This window comes from Pelodiscus sinensis, chromosome 6, assembly GCF_052426305.1.
Source record: "Pelodiscus sinensis isolate ZL-2025 chromosome 6, ASM5242630v1, whole genome shotgun sequence".
NCBI classification, from domain to species: Eukaryota; Metazoa; Chordata; order Testudines; family Trionychidae; genus Pelodiscus; species Pelodiscus sinensis.
The window spans coordinates 4,687,403-4,705,190 of NC_143057.1; the positions used below are offsets into that span (position 1 = coordinate 4,687,403).

General features: G+C 37.9%; 1 protein-coding gene across 3 annotated transcripts in view; it reads left to right on the forward strand.

Moving 5' to 3' along the window:
- HOOK3 (hook microtubule tethering protein 3) overlaps positions 1 to 17,788 on the forward strand; it is a 95,092-nt gene that overhangs the window by 39,043 nt on the left and 38,261 nt on the right. For all 3 annotated transcript variants that reach the window (XM_075931325.2, XM_075931327.2, XM_075931326.2), the window contains 8 exons: positions 821 to 953; positions 2,221 to 2,288; positions 7,621 to 7,683; positions 9,366 to 9,449; positions 10,290 to 10,453; positions 13,943 to 14,083; positions 14,325 to 14,526; positions 17,106 to 17,216. In XM_075931325.2, coding sequence (XP_075787440.1) covers positions 821 to 953; positions 2,221 to 2,288; positions 7,621 to 7,683; positions 9,366 to 9,449; positions 10,290 to 10,453; positions 13,943 to 14,083; positions 14,325 to 14,526; positions 17,106 to 17,216 — 966 coding nt within the window. The remainder of the gene's footprint in view (positions 1 to 820; positions 954 to 2,220; positions 2,289 to 7,620; positions 7,684 to 9,365; positions 9,450 to 10,289; positions 10,454 to 13,942; positions 14,084 to 14,324; positions 14,527 to 17,105; positions 17,217 to 17,788) is intronic.

Consider the following 17,788-nt stretch of genomic DNA (forward strand, 5'->3'; position numbering starts at 1 on the left):
AACTGCTTAATTCTCTCAGCTGATGCTCATTAATGTGTAAATGCGTCTAGGTTGTAAGTTGGCTTACAATAATTGTATGTCAGGTATGATTTTCTTTTCTTCAGCTACTTTTCCTCCTTTCTCCTTGCTTCCATGTCAAGCAATTTTTTTCTTTAATGGCCTCCTTTCTGCTGTTCAGTTTGTCCTATACCACTATTTCAGATGGTTTCCACAGACTGAAAATAAAACTGCTTGACCAAGGAGGTTAGTGACAGTTTTACATTTTTAGGTATTATCATGCATCAGGGCTAGAGACACGTGCTTTATATCATTGGAATATTTGGAATTCTAGTTTTACACTGGTGTGATTTGCAGTTTATTTCCCAGATGCAATTAAGTTATTCTGTCTGACGGCAAATTTTTGTATCTGAATAATTCTGTATTTGAATTGTGGAAAACAACTTCATTTTTTAAAAGTCCAATGGACAGGCACTGTTGGTCAGCTGTCTTCAGAACTTCCTCATGTTGCTGGCTTGATTGCCAGCCTTTCCCAACCTGGAAGAACAGGTCAGCAGCGGTGAGCGTGGTTGTTCAGTCCTCATTAATTGAGACAGCATTCTCTAGACTTTCTGAAACGGTGGTTGCATCAGTTTATTTGGGTGGAATTTGCATTATAGGGTCCTGTCCAAAGGTAAGTGGGCAGAGGTTAGCCAATTTATTTAAATTGAGATTCAAGGTCGGGTTTGAAAACTGTGCCAAAGATAAGAACGTGAGCTCTTTCTACTGGCTTCTTGCCTTACCTACCTGAGTTGCTATGTATATATGTTGTGTTTTTGTGCAGATTTTAGGGCAGCAGATTAATGACTTCACCCTTCCTGATGTTAACCTAATTGGAGAGCACTCGGATGTTGCAGAGCTTGGAAGAATGCTGCAGCTCATTTTGGGATGTGCTGTGAATTGTGAGCAGAAGCAAGGTAATCAATTTTGAATGTGCATTATGCGTCATTAATGGAAGTCAGAGTTGGTGCATAAATGAGGTGGGGAAAATCATGTTTCTGGCATTGTTGTCAGAAGCACGATTTATTCTCCTGTGGGTCATGACTTTGTTTTGTCTCATTGATGATCGCTGCCATCGCGTTACCAGTTTCCCTGAGTTTGCAATCTGGAACTGGGGACCTGGTTCTTGTATGCTTCTGAAGGATGGCTTTCCTTTTGGTTCCAGGAATAGAAATGAAAAATGGCTCCACCTATGAAAATTATTGAACCCAGCTTTTAATTATTAATTATTATGGGAAGGCTCAGTTGCAGCTGCTTATCTGGTTTAATTACAAGTTCATAGGAACAGGAATGCAGCCTTTTGCTGTAAAATCAGCTGCTATCAGAATTTACAAATATGAGATCCAGGAAGAGAAAAAGTAGAGGGCATAGATTGAGGAAAATGCACAAAGACAAGAAGAGGGTCTCTCATCAGATACACAAGGTACACAATAAGTTACTATTGAAAGGTAGGATGAAAATCCTGAAAGGGCAGGACCTGTTCTTGAATCATCTCCTTGTTTTCCTGTCTGAATAGCTCAGGGGGGAAAAGGGAGCTGCAACTGGAAAACAGATAGTTCCAGTGGGAATTCTTTAGTGGGCTTTTAAAGATAAAAATTATTATTTTGACCCAACTGTTGATCATTTTGCTACAGTTGCCCATTGCCAGCATCAATCAGGACAATAGCGGTTATTGGATTGCCCCCTTAATTTACAACCTTTCCACAGCTACTCCAGCCCTTGGCAAGAGCACAGAAAGGAAGATGTGTATCCAGACATGATGCACTTACAAAAGAATAACTGCATTATCCCTGTTGTCCACAATTTGCAGGTTTTGTTACTGCAAATGGCCTGCAACCTTGTTTGTGTTACAACTGAGTACTTAGCACATTGCTTGATCGTGAAATGACAGTTTTTGGAAAAATGTCTCTATCATTCACTTGGCCTGCCACCATATGTATGTATACATGAGCCTTCAGAAATATCTTACTGAGCCTTGCCATGGGACTTGAAAGTATGCCTTTCTGTTACTGTACTACTGGGTTTACTGGGATGGAGTCTGGTCTGGCCACTGACTGGGCACAAATTCCATGCATGGCACCTGTGCAGTTTGCAGGCGAGAGGTGGCTTTTTACCCCTTTGTTCTGTATTTCTGCCGTAAGTGTAAGTGTAATAATAACATGCCAGAATGTTGTTTGCTTTCAGAATACATCCAGACCATCATGATGATGGAGGAATCTGTCCAACATGTTGTCATGACAGCGATACAGGAGGTATGCTGAAGTGTCCGTAAGATGTAACAATTCAGCATTTCATTTCAGTACCAGGATATACTTTCTCAGTTTTGCTAACTTCAGTAGGAAGAAGTAATTAATAAATGGGGTGTGGAATTTAGCATTTATAAAGGTAGAACAAGGAATGTTTTCCTCTTTTGTTTAGGGAAAACAAATATTTGTAAACCGTATTTAGGTAATAGAATTCAGGCAAATTTCCACTTTTCTTTAAGTCTAGAAGATTAAACTTCTAGATATTGACACTGGGCTTCCCTTCCTTTGCCTTTCCTTACCTATGGCTCCTAAAAACACACCATACTTTGTTGTGTAAGTAGCAAAACAAGTACTGTAGCACGTCATTCATTTGCATCTAGTAATTGAGAGACTCCCTGAATTACTGAATTTTGTAAAAGGGCAAGTAAATGAACAAATACAATAAAGAGGAAAACGCATTGCAAAATCTACTTTGTTTTATTAGCTGTAGCCTAGTTTTAGTTATTGCTGAACCTGACTTCATAGTAGTCAATAAATTTACTGTACTATATTTTATAAAAATGTTATCATTTTAGTAACATGAGACCTCCTTAGAGATTTGTTTGTATAGCTATAAAAAGTGCAGAAAGGCCACACTTGCTTCTCAGATTGAGCATTCTGAAAATGAAAATTAAAGAAATCTTTCATTCCCTGTCCTCCCCTAAGCCAGTGCTGTCCGGAAGTCAGTTCCTGGTTTCTTGGCTTATGTTTTTTGGTATTTTTTGTGTATATGTCTCCCCTTCTTTCTGCACACCTGCCATTTGTTTTGATAGGATTTTTTATGTCTGTCTCTTATTGGTTCCCAGATCTTAGCGCTTTCCACTCTGCTATAATGGACAAAAAATAAGTAGATATTCAGGAGATGTGGTTCCTAATCTAATAAAAAATCCATGTTAATAATCTTGCCCATTGTTTAATGGATCAATGGAGCATTTATCCAGTGGCTATGAAGCTTGTTCAGAATTTGTGGACTATGCTGAGAAATAGGTGACACCATAGGCTAAGGGCTCTCCTTTGGAGGAGCCTTTGAAACTCACTTGATCAAAAGAGCCCCTTTCCAAGTAATTTTCCAGATGGGAGCAGCTTGACTCTGTCATTCAAAGAGCTTAGATGACTAAGAAATTCAGAACCTAATGGAGAGTTCTGAGGTGCTTATTCAAAAATTTCAGATCCTTCTCAGAATAAAGAGTTCAGATCCGAGGAAAACCTTTAGAGCTGCACTCTTCATCTTTGGAGAAAAATATAGCTCCTTGAAGACTTCTTTGCAGAGCTGGGTGGGCAATGGACTTCCAAAGAAAAAGAGTTAGTGCCACAGAATTGTGTTCGTATTGTACCTCATAGCAGGTAGCCTCCATGGGTCCTAGAAAGTTCAAAGGTATAAGGATTCCTTTGATCGAGGACATTCAGAATTTTTTCATATCTGGTGGACTGCTTGGGGCAGACCTTTGCAGAGGGATTTGAGTGACTCAGGTTTGTGGAGGAGTTACCAAAATAAAGTGCTGATATGGTAGCCATGTAGGCAGGTGAGAAATGTAGGTATTCCATACCTACATCATCTTAAGCATTACAAAATACTTTCCATACAGTGAGACTGTATTAAGTATTCATAACATATAAGGACTTGTTAAATAAATCTTTCTACTGTATTGCATAGTCTGGTTCTTTCCCAGTTAGGTTAAATATATGCAAATGCTTATAGATGATGTTTTCTTAATTTATATATAATTACTAATACTAGTTATGGAAGCGTGTTTCATAGCACAACATAAATGGCCATCTGTCACCTATAATAACCTATCCTGAAGGTGGTATTTTTTTCACAACAATATCGTGGCATATTTCACAGTACAAAATGATAATTTTACATGTAAAATTTCATACTAGAAAATGAATTTAAATGAATATTTATTTTATTTGAAATTCCTGTGCTTTTGAACAACTGTATACTTTGATCATCAGAATTTTTAAGTAAAATCCCAAGCTTAAAAATAAATGGAAATTCTTTGTTTCTTCAGGCAGATTCTGAAACATTTTGAACATCTTATAAATCTCATTTAAACCAAATAGTGCCTTGATAGTCTGCTCATTTCAGTAGAGCTGAAATCCTGTATATCAACCATTTAAATTTTAAGACTCCTGAAAGCAATGAAAAATCTATTATAAAGTTTTCAATTTCACATTTTATACATTTTATACAGATTTTCTTTTCATGGCAAACAAAAAATTAACGTTTTCCATGAAATCTCTTTCTGTAACAATACAGCTTTGCGATTGCTTCTGCTCTCATAATGCATATGGCAAATTATGCTGTTCTTTTCCCAAGCCTCATAGAATTAGTCATTTGGAAGGTTGAGAGTTCTTTACCAACAAATAGTTGGTACAAAAAATACCTTCATTTCCTAATAACTGAACTTAAGAAACTTCATAACAAATTCCTTTTCCCTTCCAGTATGCATGCCCACCACACCATCAAAACAGAGCCATGCCCTGTATTGCAGAGTACTTGAGGCAGTTTCAAATCTGTCTGAGATTGCACAGCAGGGAAGTTGTTGGACTGATCTGAAAAATGTTGTTTTCACAGACATAGCAAATTTCAGTTTTCCTGTGTTTCAGCCTCATTGTTTTCAAGTTTCATTTTGTCTTCAGTAAAAACTATAGAGGCTGCTGTATGGAATAATCAGTGATGGCTGAAAATGTCAAAAGTCATGCTGTGTTAGAAGCTGTAGAAGATGTTAGATATACCATTGGATCTCTTGAAAATAAATCTCCATAAAACAGAGATCTTAGTCTGACAAAGGAAACGAACTGTGTGCAACTTATATATAACGCAACAGCAGAATCAAACATCTTCATGTTATGACATCATAAAACATAGAATAAAAGAGAAAGATTAAGTCGTGTATGATAAACAAGAATCAAGTGCGTGTTTCTAGGATATTTATGCATGTCGATCACATGATAACCTTAGTTACTAAGCTTGTATCCATGACAACACTCATATTCAGCCCGTATGAGGAAACCAGTTAAAATTGGGTAAGGGTTTTAATAAAATACAACTAACATGGCTATATGTATTTATTTTTGTAATGCTACTTGCCATAGTGGTGGGCATAAAATAGGTGAATTAGAGTAATAAAGAGAGTGCCAGTTATTTTCTATAAAAATATAAACTTGATAAAATTAACTTGTAGCACAGATTGCTTCACCTGTGCTTTTAAGATCATGGATTTGATATCTCTCATTTACCAAAGAATAGGTTAATTTTGGGGTGGGGATATTAGAGATTTCTTGAGGCTGAATCATAAATGGTGGGTTGAAATTAAAGCTCTGATTCTAGAATTCTTAGTAAAGCATTTTATATAGCTCTTATGAAGTCTGATAACAATCCAGTTGGCTTGGTTTGGAATGCTGTCATGTGGGACTAGAAACTAATGGCTGGTCTGTTCAAAGGTTAAGATAGGTTATACCTGTGGAGAGGAGACGGCTGAGTGAGCCCCACAGGGGTCAGTGTTGGTTTCAATCTTCTGAGGAGAAAGAAGTTCTACTAAGGGGCCTAGCAAGGTTAGAAATAGTGTAAGGAGACTATAAAATGGTATTCAACTTAAAAACCAAGGCACTATATTAGATATAAGTTCCAACACTATAGTTTGTGGTAATGAAAAGAGCCACTAACTTGTCTTTGCAGAAATACCAAAAGACAGAGCAAGGACTTGATAGTCTCTCTTCATAAGAATTTGGGCTTTATAGATGCAGTATTTTGTTTGAGTAGCTTCTCACCGGAAACTTGTAGATAAACTGGAAGAAATATAGTGAAGAGCAACAAAATGGCCAAGGGCTTTGTAGAGAACTTTAGCTATGCCTAAATAGGCATAGGTTGGTTACATGACAGAGGGTGGGAGTGCAAAAGTGTTCAAATATTTGAATGGCATTGAATGCTGGAGGACAGGGAATGATTTGTTACTGCACATTGTGATGTAACCAGAAGTTAAGGGATGACATTTAAGCAAAAGAAAACTGAGTGCTCAATAGCAGAAGAAATTATGACGAGTTGGATAACTACAGGATGGCCATCCATAGAATGTAGTGGAAATGGGCTCTGTTCAGAGATTTTTAACCCCAGGCCGGATGAAGCTTGAGGAATTATGCTGAAGAGAACGTTCTTGCACTGGAATCAGGATTGGTTTCATGTCTGGTTAGATTGGTTAGTCGTCTTCATTTCTAATACCTATTATTCATGTAATATTAGAACCAAACCAGAAATGGGTATGTTCTAGTAGTCCCCAAAGCAACCCGTACAAACCCGTATTTGTTTTTGGGTTAATTACAACATAACTAATTTTTTTATCTGTATATTACTAGTATGTACTCAAGCTTAATTTCTGCCTTAACATAGCGGAGTTTGGATTTGTTTGGAATTTGTGTGTGTACTTTTTTAATGTTTGAAGGCCTCTCTAGTCATTTTGATATTGTAACAGATTGGACATGCATCCAGAAAGAGGACTTTTTTATATGCTAATTATTTTTCCTTTGGAGAAGCATTCCAGCCAATCTGGAGCCTTCCTAGAAAGCTGTAACCAAGAAAGATATGATTTGCTCTTGAGTAGGGACCCCAGATTTTTTTGTGTTGGTGTTACATGTGTTCAAAGTATGAAGAAGGTTGAGAATCACTGTTAGGCTATGTCTTCACTACGTGGAAAGGTCGAATTAAGATACACAACTCCAACTACATTCATTATGTAGCTGGAGTCAATGTACTTTAAGTTGAGTTTCTGTGCAGTCTCCATAGTAGGAGGCTGGCAGGAGCAAATGCTCCTGTCAGCTTCCTTTACTCCTTGTGAGGAGCAGGAATACCGGCTCTACTGGGGCACTCTCTGAATTCGATTTAGTGGGTCTTTACTAGACCGGCTAAATGGAATTCTGGAAAATCGATCGCGACAGTGTCGCCTAGTGAAGACATGGCCCGAGAGTGAAATTTCCAGAGCAGATCTTTCCTGCTGCCAGTATTCTGCAAAAAGCATCCCTGCCTTTCATGATGGATTGTAGGCAGGCATTCTTTTATATAGGGAAATGTTCCAGTTAAAGGAATATGAAAATATCTTCTATTGTTTGAGTCCTGAAGATTTATAATTCTCTATATACCATACATAAAAATGTGAAGGCAACACTTAAGGTCTTACTGGCACAACAAGCCTTTCTTAAATTTCAGGGTTGACCTTTTTTTTTTTTTTAAATGAAAACTTAGCTTTTAATATACAAATAAATCTTTTGCTTTTTCTAATCCAGTGTAATCTAATTGCAGTTGATGAGTAAAGAATCTCCAGTCTCTGTTGGAAATGATGCTTACGTTGACCTTGATCGTCAGGTATCTAAGACCAGATGTTTCTTTTTCTTTAATCATAGGAAATCGGTGTGCAGTCAGTCTGGTATATAGTATGTTGTAAACAGGCTGCTTCATCATCATCATCTCCTCTTTTTTGAAAATCTTTTGGGACAATTCAAACAAAAGAACAGCACAAAGTTTAAATGTAATATTTGTTCTTTGTTTAAGCACCATTTTTAAAAAAAGAAAGTCAGTTAATCAAAAGTTGCAATTACATATCTTTATCGTGGCATATGTCCATCAGTGGTCTGTTGAAATAAATAAGTAAATAAAAGAACATTTGACCATATAATTCTGAATGTGATTGTTCACAGTGCACATTCAGAACAAAAATATTTCTTCGGAAAATAAGATTCATTGTAAGCATTATGAATATTTTGGAGCTATCCTGCTCAAAATTGACATTATTTCTGATATAGCAAAATGTGAAGACTTCACAAGTCAGAGGGTAATCGGGAAGAAACTAAATAGAATTAGTAACATTTATTAGCTGTAGACAAAACTTTTTTGTCCTGGCTTTAATGGTCTAGATCAGGCTCAAATAGCCTTACAGAAATTCTGGGAATTGTTGTGAATTTCCCACCTTGAGAAATTTTGGGAAAATTCCAAAATAGCTGTAGTATTTGTGAAAAATGCTGAACCAAATGTTCATGGGTTATGTATGGATTTTGAGAGCACATTCTTTCTCTTATGTAGTGTTACTACAGCCTCAACCACATCCCTAAAACAGTAGAGGTATAATCTTGAGAATGTTACCGTGTTTACTGAATTGTTATGTCATAGGTTAACTGTATGGCAGTACATACTGTATAAGAAAGTTATTTTTTGTATGTCAGCTGTTTCTTATAACTCTAAAAAATGAAAAGGATGTTCTTTTCTACAGTAGACTAGACTTTGGGAGAAGTAGGAGTCCCTTGTAAGGCTTCTAAGATTGCCTTGCATTTATACCAAAAATACACAGTATCTTTGTCTTTGCGTCTCAAACTTACTGTCTTTTCATTTACTTAATTTTACAATCCTAGAGGCACTTTTCAGCCAAAAATATTTCAATTGTTATGAAATCCTTAGAGTCATAACTAAATACATGCAAACATTGTGCATGTTAAATAATGTTATTCAGATTTAGATGTTTTCTCTACTTCAGCGATTTTCCCCTTTGTGCAGCAAAATTAGTACCCAGAGGCTAGACAGGTTTTACCTTAATTGTCTATTCCTTGTAATCCATTTCCCCATCCTTTGTGTATTTGCAAAAATAGCTAAAACTGAAACTATTCACTCTGCATCTGTAAAGAAAAGTGGTGTTGACAATTTTTTAAATGTACAGAGGTGGTATGCTTTCCAACATTCAGGTTGTGTGGGTTCTTGAGTGCAGCATGTAGAAAGAAAATGCTTGCCTTAATGCTTTGTTTAGAAACAAAGCATTACCTTCAGCTATGTTTATCTGTCTCACATGAATTATCTGAGCTTTTTAATGATAATAGGTGCCCCTTTGTCTTCTTATAAAAATAAAATAGTCAATAACTTTTTTCAAAATCAGTAGTATATTAGCATGTAAAACAGACTTTATAGTGGTGATCTAATTCAACATCCTTTATGGTTACAAAGGTTTAAAGGTATGATAGTGGTGTTATGAACATAAAAATGTTTTTATTGATTTTACATAGTTGAAGAAAACTACAGAAGAGTTAAATGAAGCCTTAGCAACAAAAGAAGAAATTGCTCAGAGGTGCCATGAATTAGATATGCAGGTAGGCATTTTATTATATGTGCTCAATAAACTTACGGAAATCATAGTGTGAAGCTGAGGAAAGGGTATGGTGATTTTAAGGCAGCAGAAGAAAAGAGGTAGTTCGGAGACTGGTCTTTTTTTAAAACCATACTCAGAAATTTTACTTCTTTAACTATACCAGTTTAGTTAAAATAGTACAATCCTTCTGAGTCTGACGGCTGTATAACGGTGTTTTATATTAGTATAGCCATTCTCCCAGAGGAAGGGAATCTGTGATACTGGTATTACTGTATCTGCATTAGGGGTTGTACAAGTATAACTATTTACTGGGGGGAGAGGGGAAGTCATGTCCCTTTGCCAAAATAGTTACAACAATGCAAAACTTGTATGTGGACCACATCTTAGAGAGGTCACCTATTTTGAGTAGATTGATCAAACCTGGTCTGGAAGACATGAAGAAAATAAACCTGGTACTCAAAAATGCCATTGTATCAGTTGCATTTCAGAGTAGAGCTGTTCTTTAAGATTTTATTGTAAGATACTAGAATTTTGGTTTGGAAAGTAGATTAAGACTTTAATGCATTAAAGTCTGTTGTTTGATAACTGGCTAGATTGTGATTGGTTTTAGATGGCTCTGATCTATACAGTTAAAAACACTAATGTATATTTTTACAAATAAAAAGCTATGTTATGCCTTATTGTTGCATGGTCTTGGGTTGCTAAGGCTAAGACACACCGATCACAAATAAGTTTACTAAGAATTCATGTATCCCTAGTTATGGATATTACTAGCTCCAACACTTGCACGCAAGTTTTTAAGTTGACAATTCCATTGTTCCATTTTTGCACATTGTAATAGGTGGCAGCACTTCAAGAGGAGAAAAGTAGTTTATTAGCTGAGAACCAGATCCTGATGGAACGTTTGAACCAGTCTGATTCGATAGAAGATCCCAACAGCCCTGCAGGACGTAGGCACCTGCAGCTTCAGACACAGTTAGAACAGCTCCAGGAGGAAACATTTAGGTAAAGAGCTCCATGATTGGTAAATTTCATTTCGAACTGACAGACACCTTATTAAAAGTTTCAGACTGCAGATTTTTTTAGCTAATAAACTTTTTGTTCCCCTTGGCAGTTATGATGAATTATTAGTGGGTGCCCATAAAGACCACTGTCATTAAGTTTACAAATGAGCTTCCATTAGGACCTGTCTAAAGCCCAGCCTTTATAAACATTTGCTTTTTTAGGCTGAAATTTCCCAGGCTTGCTCTCTGCCCAAAGTAGTAATTTAAAAATGTGCACGTAATCCCTTCAGCCACCTTTTTAGCTCAGTGAGCATGAAATATATATACTTTCTTCTAACCACAGTTCTGGGACAAGGTTATCTCAAAGCCAAAAAATTCCCAGTTGGAGAACTTTAGTGTGGACGGAGTCCATAATAATACAATGTTTCCTCTTAAGTTTGAAAAAAAAAATTTACTCAGAGATAAGAGGTCCCCGGGAGAGCTCACTTGCGTTTGCATTTACTCCACTATCAGTTTGTTCTTTCCTGACTCAGCCCTGCTTCGTTGCTTACCAAATAATTCTTTCTCATCCCTTTTCTAGTTCTGTGCATCTGATACCTGGTGACTTTTCACCACGTTTTACTACAGGAGACCCCTCCTGCCCTGTCCCCTTCCTCTGTTTCTACCATCTCTGCTCAATATTATACCACTTTCAATAAAGGGCAAAATTAACAACCCTCTCTCTTATTTTCTCTCTCGTGCCACTCCTGATCTCTCTTCCTTTGCCCCAGCTCTGATTTGGAAGTCTTTTTTCTATCGTTTTCTTACCTCAGAACCAGTGTCTGTGATCCAGTCTCTTCCCATTGCTTCATTTCTCTTAGCCACTGTCCCTGCTTTTGGCTCCTTTTCATCTGTGCTCATTTTCCACTAGCCTGAACAGAATTTTCTATATCTTAATCTATTACCTCAATAGTGTCCTTTCCCCTCCTTAGATCTACACTGCGTATCATTAGCATATACATGTTCCTAGTGCTTTTTTTGTGTTTAAAAAAAAAAAAAGTGCCGGTACTCCAGGGGAAAAGTTGTTGAGCTCTGACTGGAGGTACTGGTACTGCATCTGGAGGTGCCGGTACTGTGTACCAGGCAGTACCATCACAAAAAAAGCACTTCATGTTCCTGTTAGTTAATCCTGTGACTCTCTTAAGTCTGGCATGACTGTCTATTCTGCTGAAATGTTATGTACCACATTCCCTAGTGACCACTTCCTGGTTACATTGTTTAGCATCTTCTCTTTTTCTCTTTCAACTTCCTCACTTCCTTTGACATTATCAGTGCATCAGTTCATTCTCTTCTGCACACTTCTGCTCAGGTTTCTGTAGTCCGGCCCCTGCTAGTTCCCCTTTTAGCATATTGACCTGTTCTGAAAGAGTTTGTTTCCTGGGAGCTGTTCCTTTGACGCAAGTCCCATTATCCTCCAGGACTCTGCCCTTAGTGTCCCCTTACACCACTCTCTACATTATCTCTTTCAAATCTAATTCTCATGCCTGCGTGACACATCATTACTTCAAACTCCAGTAGACCAGATTAAAGTGGGTACAACCTAACTGGTACCTGGTGTACCCAGGTTGAATTCATGGTATCCTGTCTAAATTTGTTCTCTTCCCACCCAAAATGCTGCCTCCTCTTGTCCATGACATCATCTGCTTTCTTGGTCTATCAGCCCTGTAACCTTTATGTTGTTGATTTTTTTTTCTCTTGCCGCTTCCACTGACTGTCTTGTCTCAGATCTTGTAATCCTTTTCTTGTTGATGTCTTTAAATTAACTGCTGCTGTGACTCTCTTTTCTGCCCATCCCTTCTTAGCTCCCTTTACTGGCTTTCATTCTCCGTTTATAGCAAATCCATGCTCTTCTTCCTCACTTCCAAGATTCTGCATAGCTTTGCCTTGCCTTTGTCGTATCACTCTCCCCATACAGGATGCTTCTCCAAAATATCTCTTGAGTATTCCCTGATGGGGAATTCCATCCCTGCTTTCACATCGCCTTCTGTACTTGGTACAGCTTCTGTCACTATTTATCATGTGTTGGAATTATTAATATTTGAAATTATTAATAGTAATATGGGAAACCACCAAACACTAATTTAACCATAAATTCCCATATTAAATCCAAAGGCCAAATGGTATTTATATGATTGCTTCTAAACATGCCTAAAAAGCCTAAATAATAAACAATTTGCTACATCCAAACAGTAACAAACTTTATAAACATTTGATCAGGATACTTACAAATGAGCTAAAGTGCATAGGCCCATATGGGTCAGTTCCAACATGGTCAGGCAGATATAAGCAATGACTCCTTTAAGAGTAACTTTATACCCTTTAACAAACCAGCAATGTCACTGCCATTACTGACTTCAGCATAATAACTAGATTGAGAGAGTTCACCCTCATTTCCAGTCTTCATCCAGATAAGATTTACCTCTTCCTTTCTACCCAAGGCTTTTCCTCCCCTTCATCTTGCTGTCCAACGGTTTTCCTGTTGCACCTGGGTTCACCTAGGCTTTACCAGCGCTGTGCGGGTTGGAGAAGGACCGTGTCTCATTTGAAGTCAGATTCCCTTTGTTTTATTTAAACCTATGTGTAATCACCCCTATTGGTCAGGGGCCTTTTTCAGAAACTTCCTTTTATCTCATTAGTTTTTCCTTAAACCAGATGCCCTCCCTGCTTATTCCTTCTGACTTATAACTTAATTTCAAGGCCTTCCTTCTTTTTCCCTCTCAGGGCCTTTCTTTACAGCACATTTTTCTTAACCAGATTTAAGATAACTCTAATTCTTTAATTTTTCATTTATCCTACACTGTGCAACCTCTGTCTCTTGCAGAAACCTGAGCAAACATCTTTTACATTAAATATTGAAAGTATTCGTGAGTAGATCTTGCTTCTGTTGTATTGCATGATATTTTCTTAGGGCCAAGGCTCTGTTATTTGTTCTGCACATTTTGTATGTTGGCCAACATGGGATTTTTTTTGAGGTGCTGAACATCCACAGCTTCCATTAAAGATAGCTGGTCGCTTATCTGGCTGCCCAAATATGAATAGACTATATTGTTTAAGGCACCTGCATTTGGAAAATGTTGACCATTGTACACAATCCTGCTTACACTGGAGTAAAAGAAGGGTTAAAGCAAGAATTTTTCTGCTCCAGAAAAGATAATATTTTTGTGCTGCGGCGATTCCCAGAAGAGCGTTTTAGCAAAGATTTTCAGTAGCACAGTAAAAGCCTTAGGATTTCTCTTCCTTTAAAAAAAAAAAAAAAAAAAACTATGATGGAAAGCATACATCTCCTTGTTACATTGCCATGCATAGTCAATGATGATGTTGACTTGCAAGCAATTTTACCCATTAAGCTGGAGCTATTGCCACATCCTTAAAAATGTAAGAGAAACTGGCAGCATGATGTTGTACATTGGCTTTCCCCTTTCTTACCTACTGGTGTATTTCGATTCTGTAGGCTAGAGGCAGCCAAAGATGATTATCGAATACGTTGTGAAGAGCTTGAAAAAGAAATTGCAGAATTGCGACAGCAAAATGAAGAGCTAACCACTTTAGCAGAAGAGGCTCAGTCTTTGAAGGATGAGATGGATGTACTCAGGTAATCTACGTTATTGTAACCATTACTGTGTCTGGGAACTATTTAGTTTAACACTAAAGAGACTTCAGAGCACATACTGTGTTCACATTGTGACAATACAAACACTATAGAATTATAATCGTAGTCCTAGAAGTTCTGGCCATGGATCAGGCACTGTACAAAGAACAAAAAGATGGTCATGCTCCAAAGTTTTCAATCTGAATACATTTGACGCAGCTTCTCCATCTTTATAATCATCCAGGCATTCCTCTGATAAAGTGGCCAAGTTAGAAAGCCAGGTAGAGTCGTACAAAAAGAAGCTTGAAGATCTTGGCGATCTGCGGCGGCAAGTGAAACTCTTAGAGGAGAAGAATACTATGTACATGCAAAACACTGTAAGCTTGGAGGAAGAATTAAGGAAAGCCAATGCAGCACGTAGCCAGCTGGAAACATACAAGAGACAGGTGAGAACAGACACAGATATTGCAATTAATTTGTTGATTTCTTAGCCTTTTCTGTGAATGGTAATTTGGGTAATACTTCAAAAACTTGTTTATGAGTTCATTAAAGAACTTGTTCATCGTCTGCATAAAGGATCTTCTCTATTGTAAATATCCCTCTTCCCTAGTTCACATAACTCATTATATAGTGCTGGTATCGTTTCACTAACCCAGTAGGAAAAAAGTCAACAAGAGCGTGCTCTCTCTCTCTCTCTCTCTTGAATAAACAAAATAGATTTTTAAGGTCAAAAGGAATCACTGTGATCATTTGTAGAGCAAAGAATCTACCTGAGTTAATTCCTGTTTCAAGTCCAATAGTTGTGGTTAAACTGGAGCAAATCTTGTAGCAAAATATCTAGGCTTGCTTAAAAATGTTCTGTTGTTGGGGAATCTGTCATAACCCCCCATAAATTGGTCCAGTAAAATGTGCACCTTATTTCTAGTCTAAATTTATCGAGCTTCAACTTCAAAATGTTGGCTCTTGTTATACTTTTGCCTACCAAAAATCAGATATCCTGTTGTTAAATTTCTTTCTCACATGTTGGTATTTGTAGACAGTGCTTAAGTCCTCCTTTAAGTTTATCTTTGAAAAGGTAAATAGATTAAAGGAGCTTGATCTCTCTCTAAGACACTTTCCCAACCCTTTCACCATTCTCATGGCTCTCTGAAGCCTCCAGTTCTTTAACCGCATTGTTGAAGTGCAGACACCAGAGCTGAACACAGTATTCCAGTAGCAGTTGCACCAGTTTGTGCTCTGCTCAGACTCCATCTCTTGTCCTGCCAGTTCTGAGGTGTGTAGGCTACCCTGGGGAGAGAGCCCTACCTCAGCCCTCCTTCACTGCCGCAGCAAGGGGCCGGGTGAGAAGCGCCTTTCCATGACTGCTGCAGCTGCAGTGGGTATAGCCATGGGAAGGGGTGAATGTCCCAGTTCATTTGCTCCCTGAACTCCCCAGCCAGAGTGAGGAGTGCAGCTAACTGGGTACTTTTCGCTCGCTCCCTGATGAGGGGAAACAGCCAGCAATGTTCCTGTACAAACTGGGGGAGGGAGAAGCTTCAGCCACCCTGCCCTCGCTAAAGGGCACCTGGTAGGTTGGAGGCTTGGGGCTGGGACACTCCTGGAATGGGAGTGTGCCCGCCAGCCCCTTTCACCTGCCTGGTGATTGTCTCTTTTCCATATAATTTTATGAGAAGCAATCCCATTCCAAGCACATCCTATTGCCCTGGCACAACCAAACCCTGACCTTGCTTTAAGTTATGATAAGAGGAAACCATAGAGCAAATTTAGTGATCCTAGTCCTTACCATTTAGGAGGAGTTCTTGATCAAACAGACAGGAAAAACTCTCTCAAATATATAGTAGATTATTGATTCCATTCTTAGATCTGAGCCTTGGTTAGTGGGGGGTATAAAACTTTGAGTGAGCAGCTTTTTTGCTAATTGTTTTTCATGACGTGTGTGTCCACTAATCTATTCAGAAAGCTTTATCCATTTTCATCCCTCTTCTAGTTGCGAATAGCTTGTCATTGATCTTCTGCATGGCAGTCGCCACGGGAATGTTGACTGGATCTGGATAGCTTGATTACTTCCTCTTATTAAATAATCAAAAATACTTTAGTTCCTGTGGGTTTGGTTATCATTCCTTAGTCTGTAACTTTAAAAACAATGAGTAGTGCTGGGGTACCTGTGTATCATGAGTTTTCGTGGATAAAACCCACTTCCTCAGATGAGATGATCTTGAATCTCCAGATCATCTCATCTGAAGAAACGACGAAGAGTCCTGTGGCACCTTTGATACTCATCTGAAGAAGTGGACTCTGCCCATGAAAGCTCCTGATACTAATCTATATAGTTTTAAAGCCTTCAGGGGGATAGCTGAGTTAGTCTGTACAGTGCTACCATACTATTTGTTGTTTTCTATATATTTTTGTTAGTGTCTAAGGTGCCACAGGACTACTCATGATGAAACAGATTTATAAATAAAAAAATACCTGTTCACATAAGCTTGGGCTTGACTTCTCAAAGTGATGCTTAGAAAACAGAGACAGGAGAAGTAGGAGAATGCACCTTTGATTTTTCTCTATGGGTTTTACACACACACACACACACACACTCTCTCTCTCTCTCTCTCTCTCTCTCTCCCCCTCCCCCCCTCTCCCCCCCTCTCCCCCCCCCTCCCCCCCCCCCCCCTCCCACGCTTGAGGAAGGAAGAGAGCCATTACCCATTTCCTCATCTCTCTGATCCATTAAATTCTACAGTTCTGGTGATTCATTTGTTATGTAGAAATTTTAATTTTCACTTTCAGGTGTAAGTAGCTGCGTAGTTGGTAAACTGAGAACAGCTTGCATCGTCACAGCTTTGCTTTCTAATCCTTTCAGTGATATTGTTTCAATCATCAATAGATGAACAAAGCATTTAGCATGTGCTGGAGATGAATTTTCCATTGATTTTAACACTCATCTCATATTGCAAGATAATTAATTACTTTATTTCATGCATATTTGTTTCATCATTGATAGACAAATACATTCTTCTTTGTCTTGCAGGTAGTTGAATTACAAAATAGATTATCTGAAGAATCAAAGAAAGCAGATAAATTAGAATTTGAATACAAGTTGCTGAAAGAAAAAGTAGACAGCCTCCAGAAAGAAAAAGATGTAAGTGTTTAAATGTTGCTTTTTTTTTTCTGGTGGTGGAAAGAAATTTATATCATTATTACCCTGGATATGCTATCCAAATTATCTGTTTAGCCAAGTTATATTTCTTTGTTCACATTAAATTGTCTTGCCTTGGTAAATATTGTGTAAATGTAATAATTATGGAATTTGATAAACCGATATTCTGATTTTAAGGTAGCTATGAAAATGTGTACAGTCGATTTTAAAAATGAAGAGCCAGTATCTCTCCGCTTCTCACTATCCTTTCCTACTTCCCTTTCCGTATTGTGTTTATCTAATCTCCTACGTAGATCCCTCGTGGGAACAGTGTCACAAATTTTTCATTTGAACAGACAGTAGAGGAAGATTCCGAAATCTCAAATGTCATTGTAAAGTGTATTTAATTTTCAATGGGTTTCAAACTTCCAGAATATACCTCTGGAGTTAAACTCAGAAGTGTTCTTTTAAAGTAAAAAATCTTCAACAGAGCTTCTATATAGTCCCATTTGTGGGATCAAAGTGCATGCGCTGTGAACTTCCGCAATCTTTTGGAAAGCAGTCTCAATTGGCGC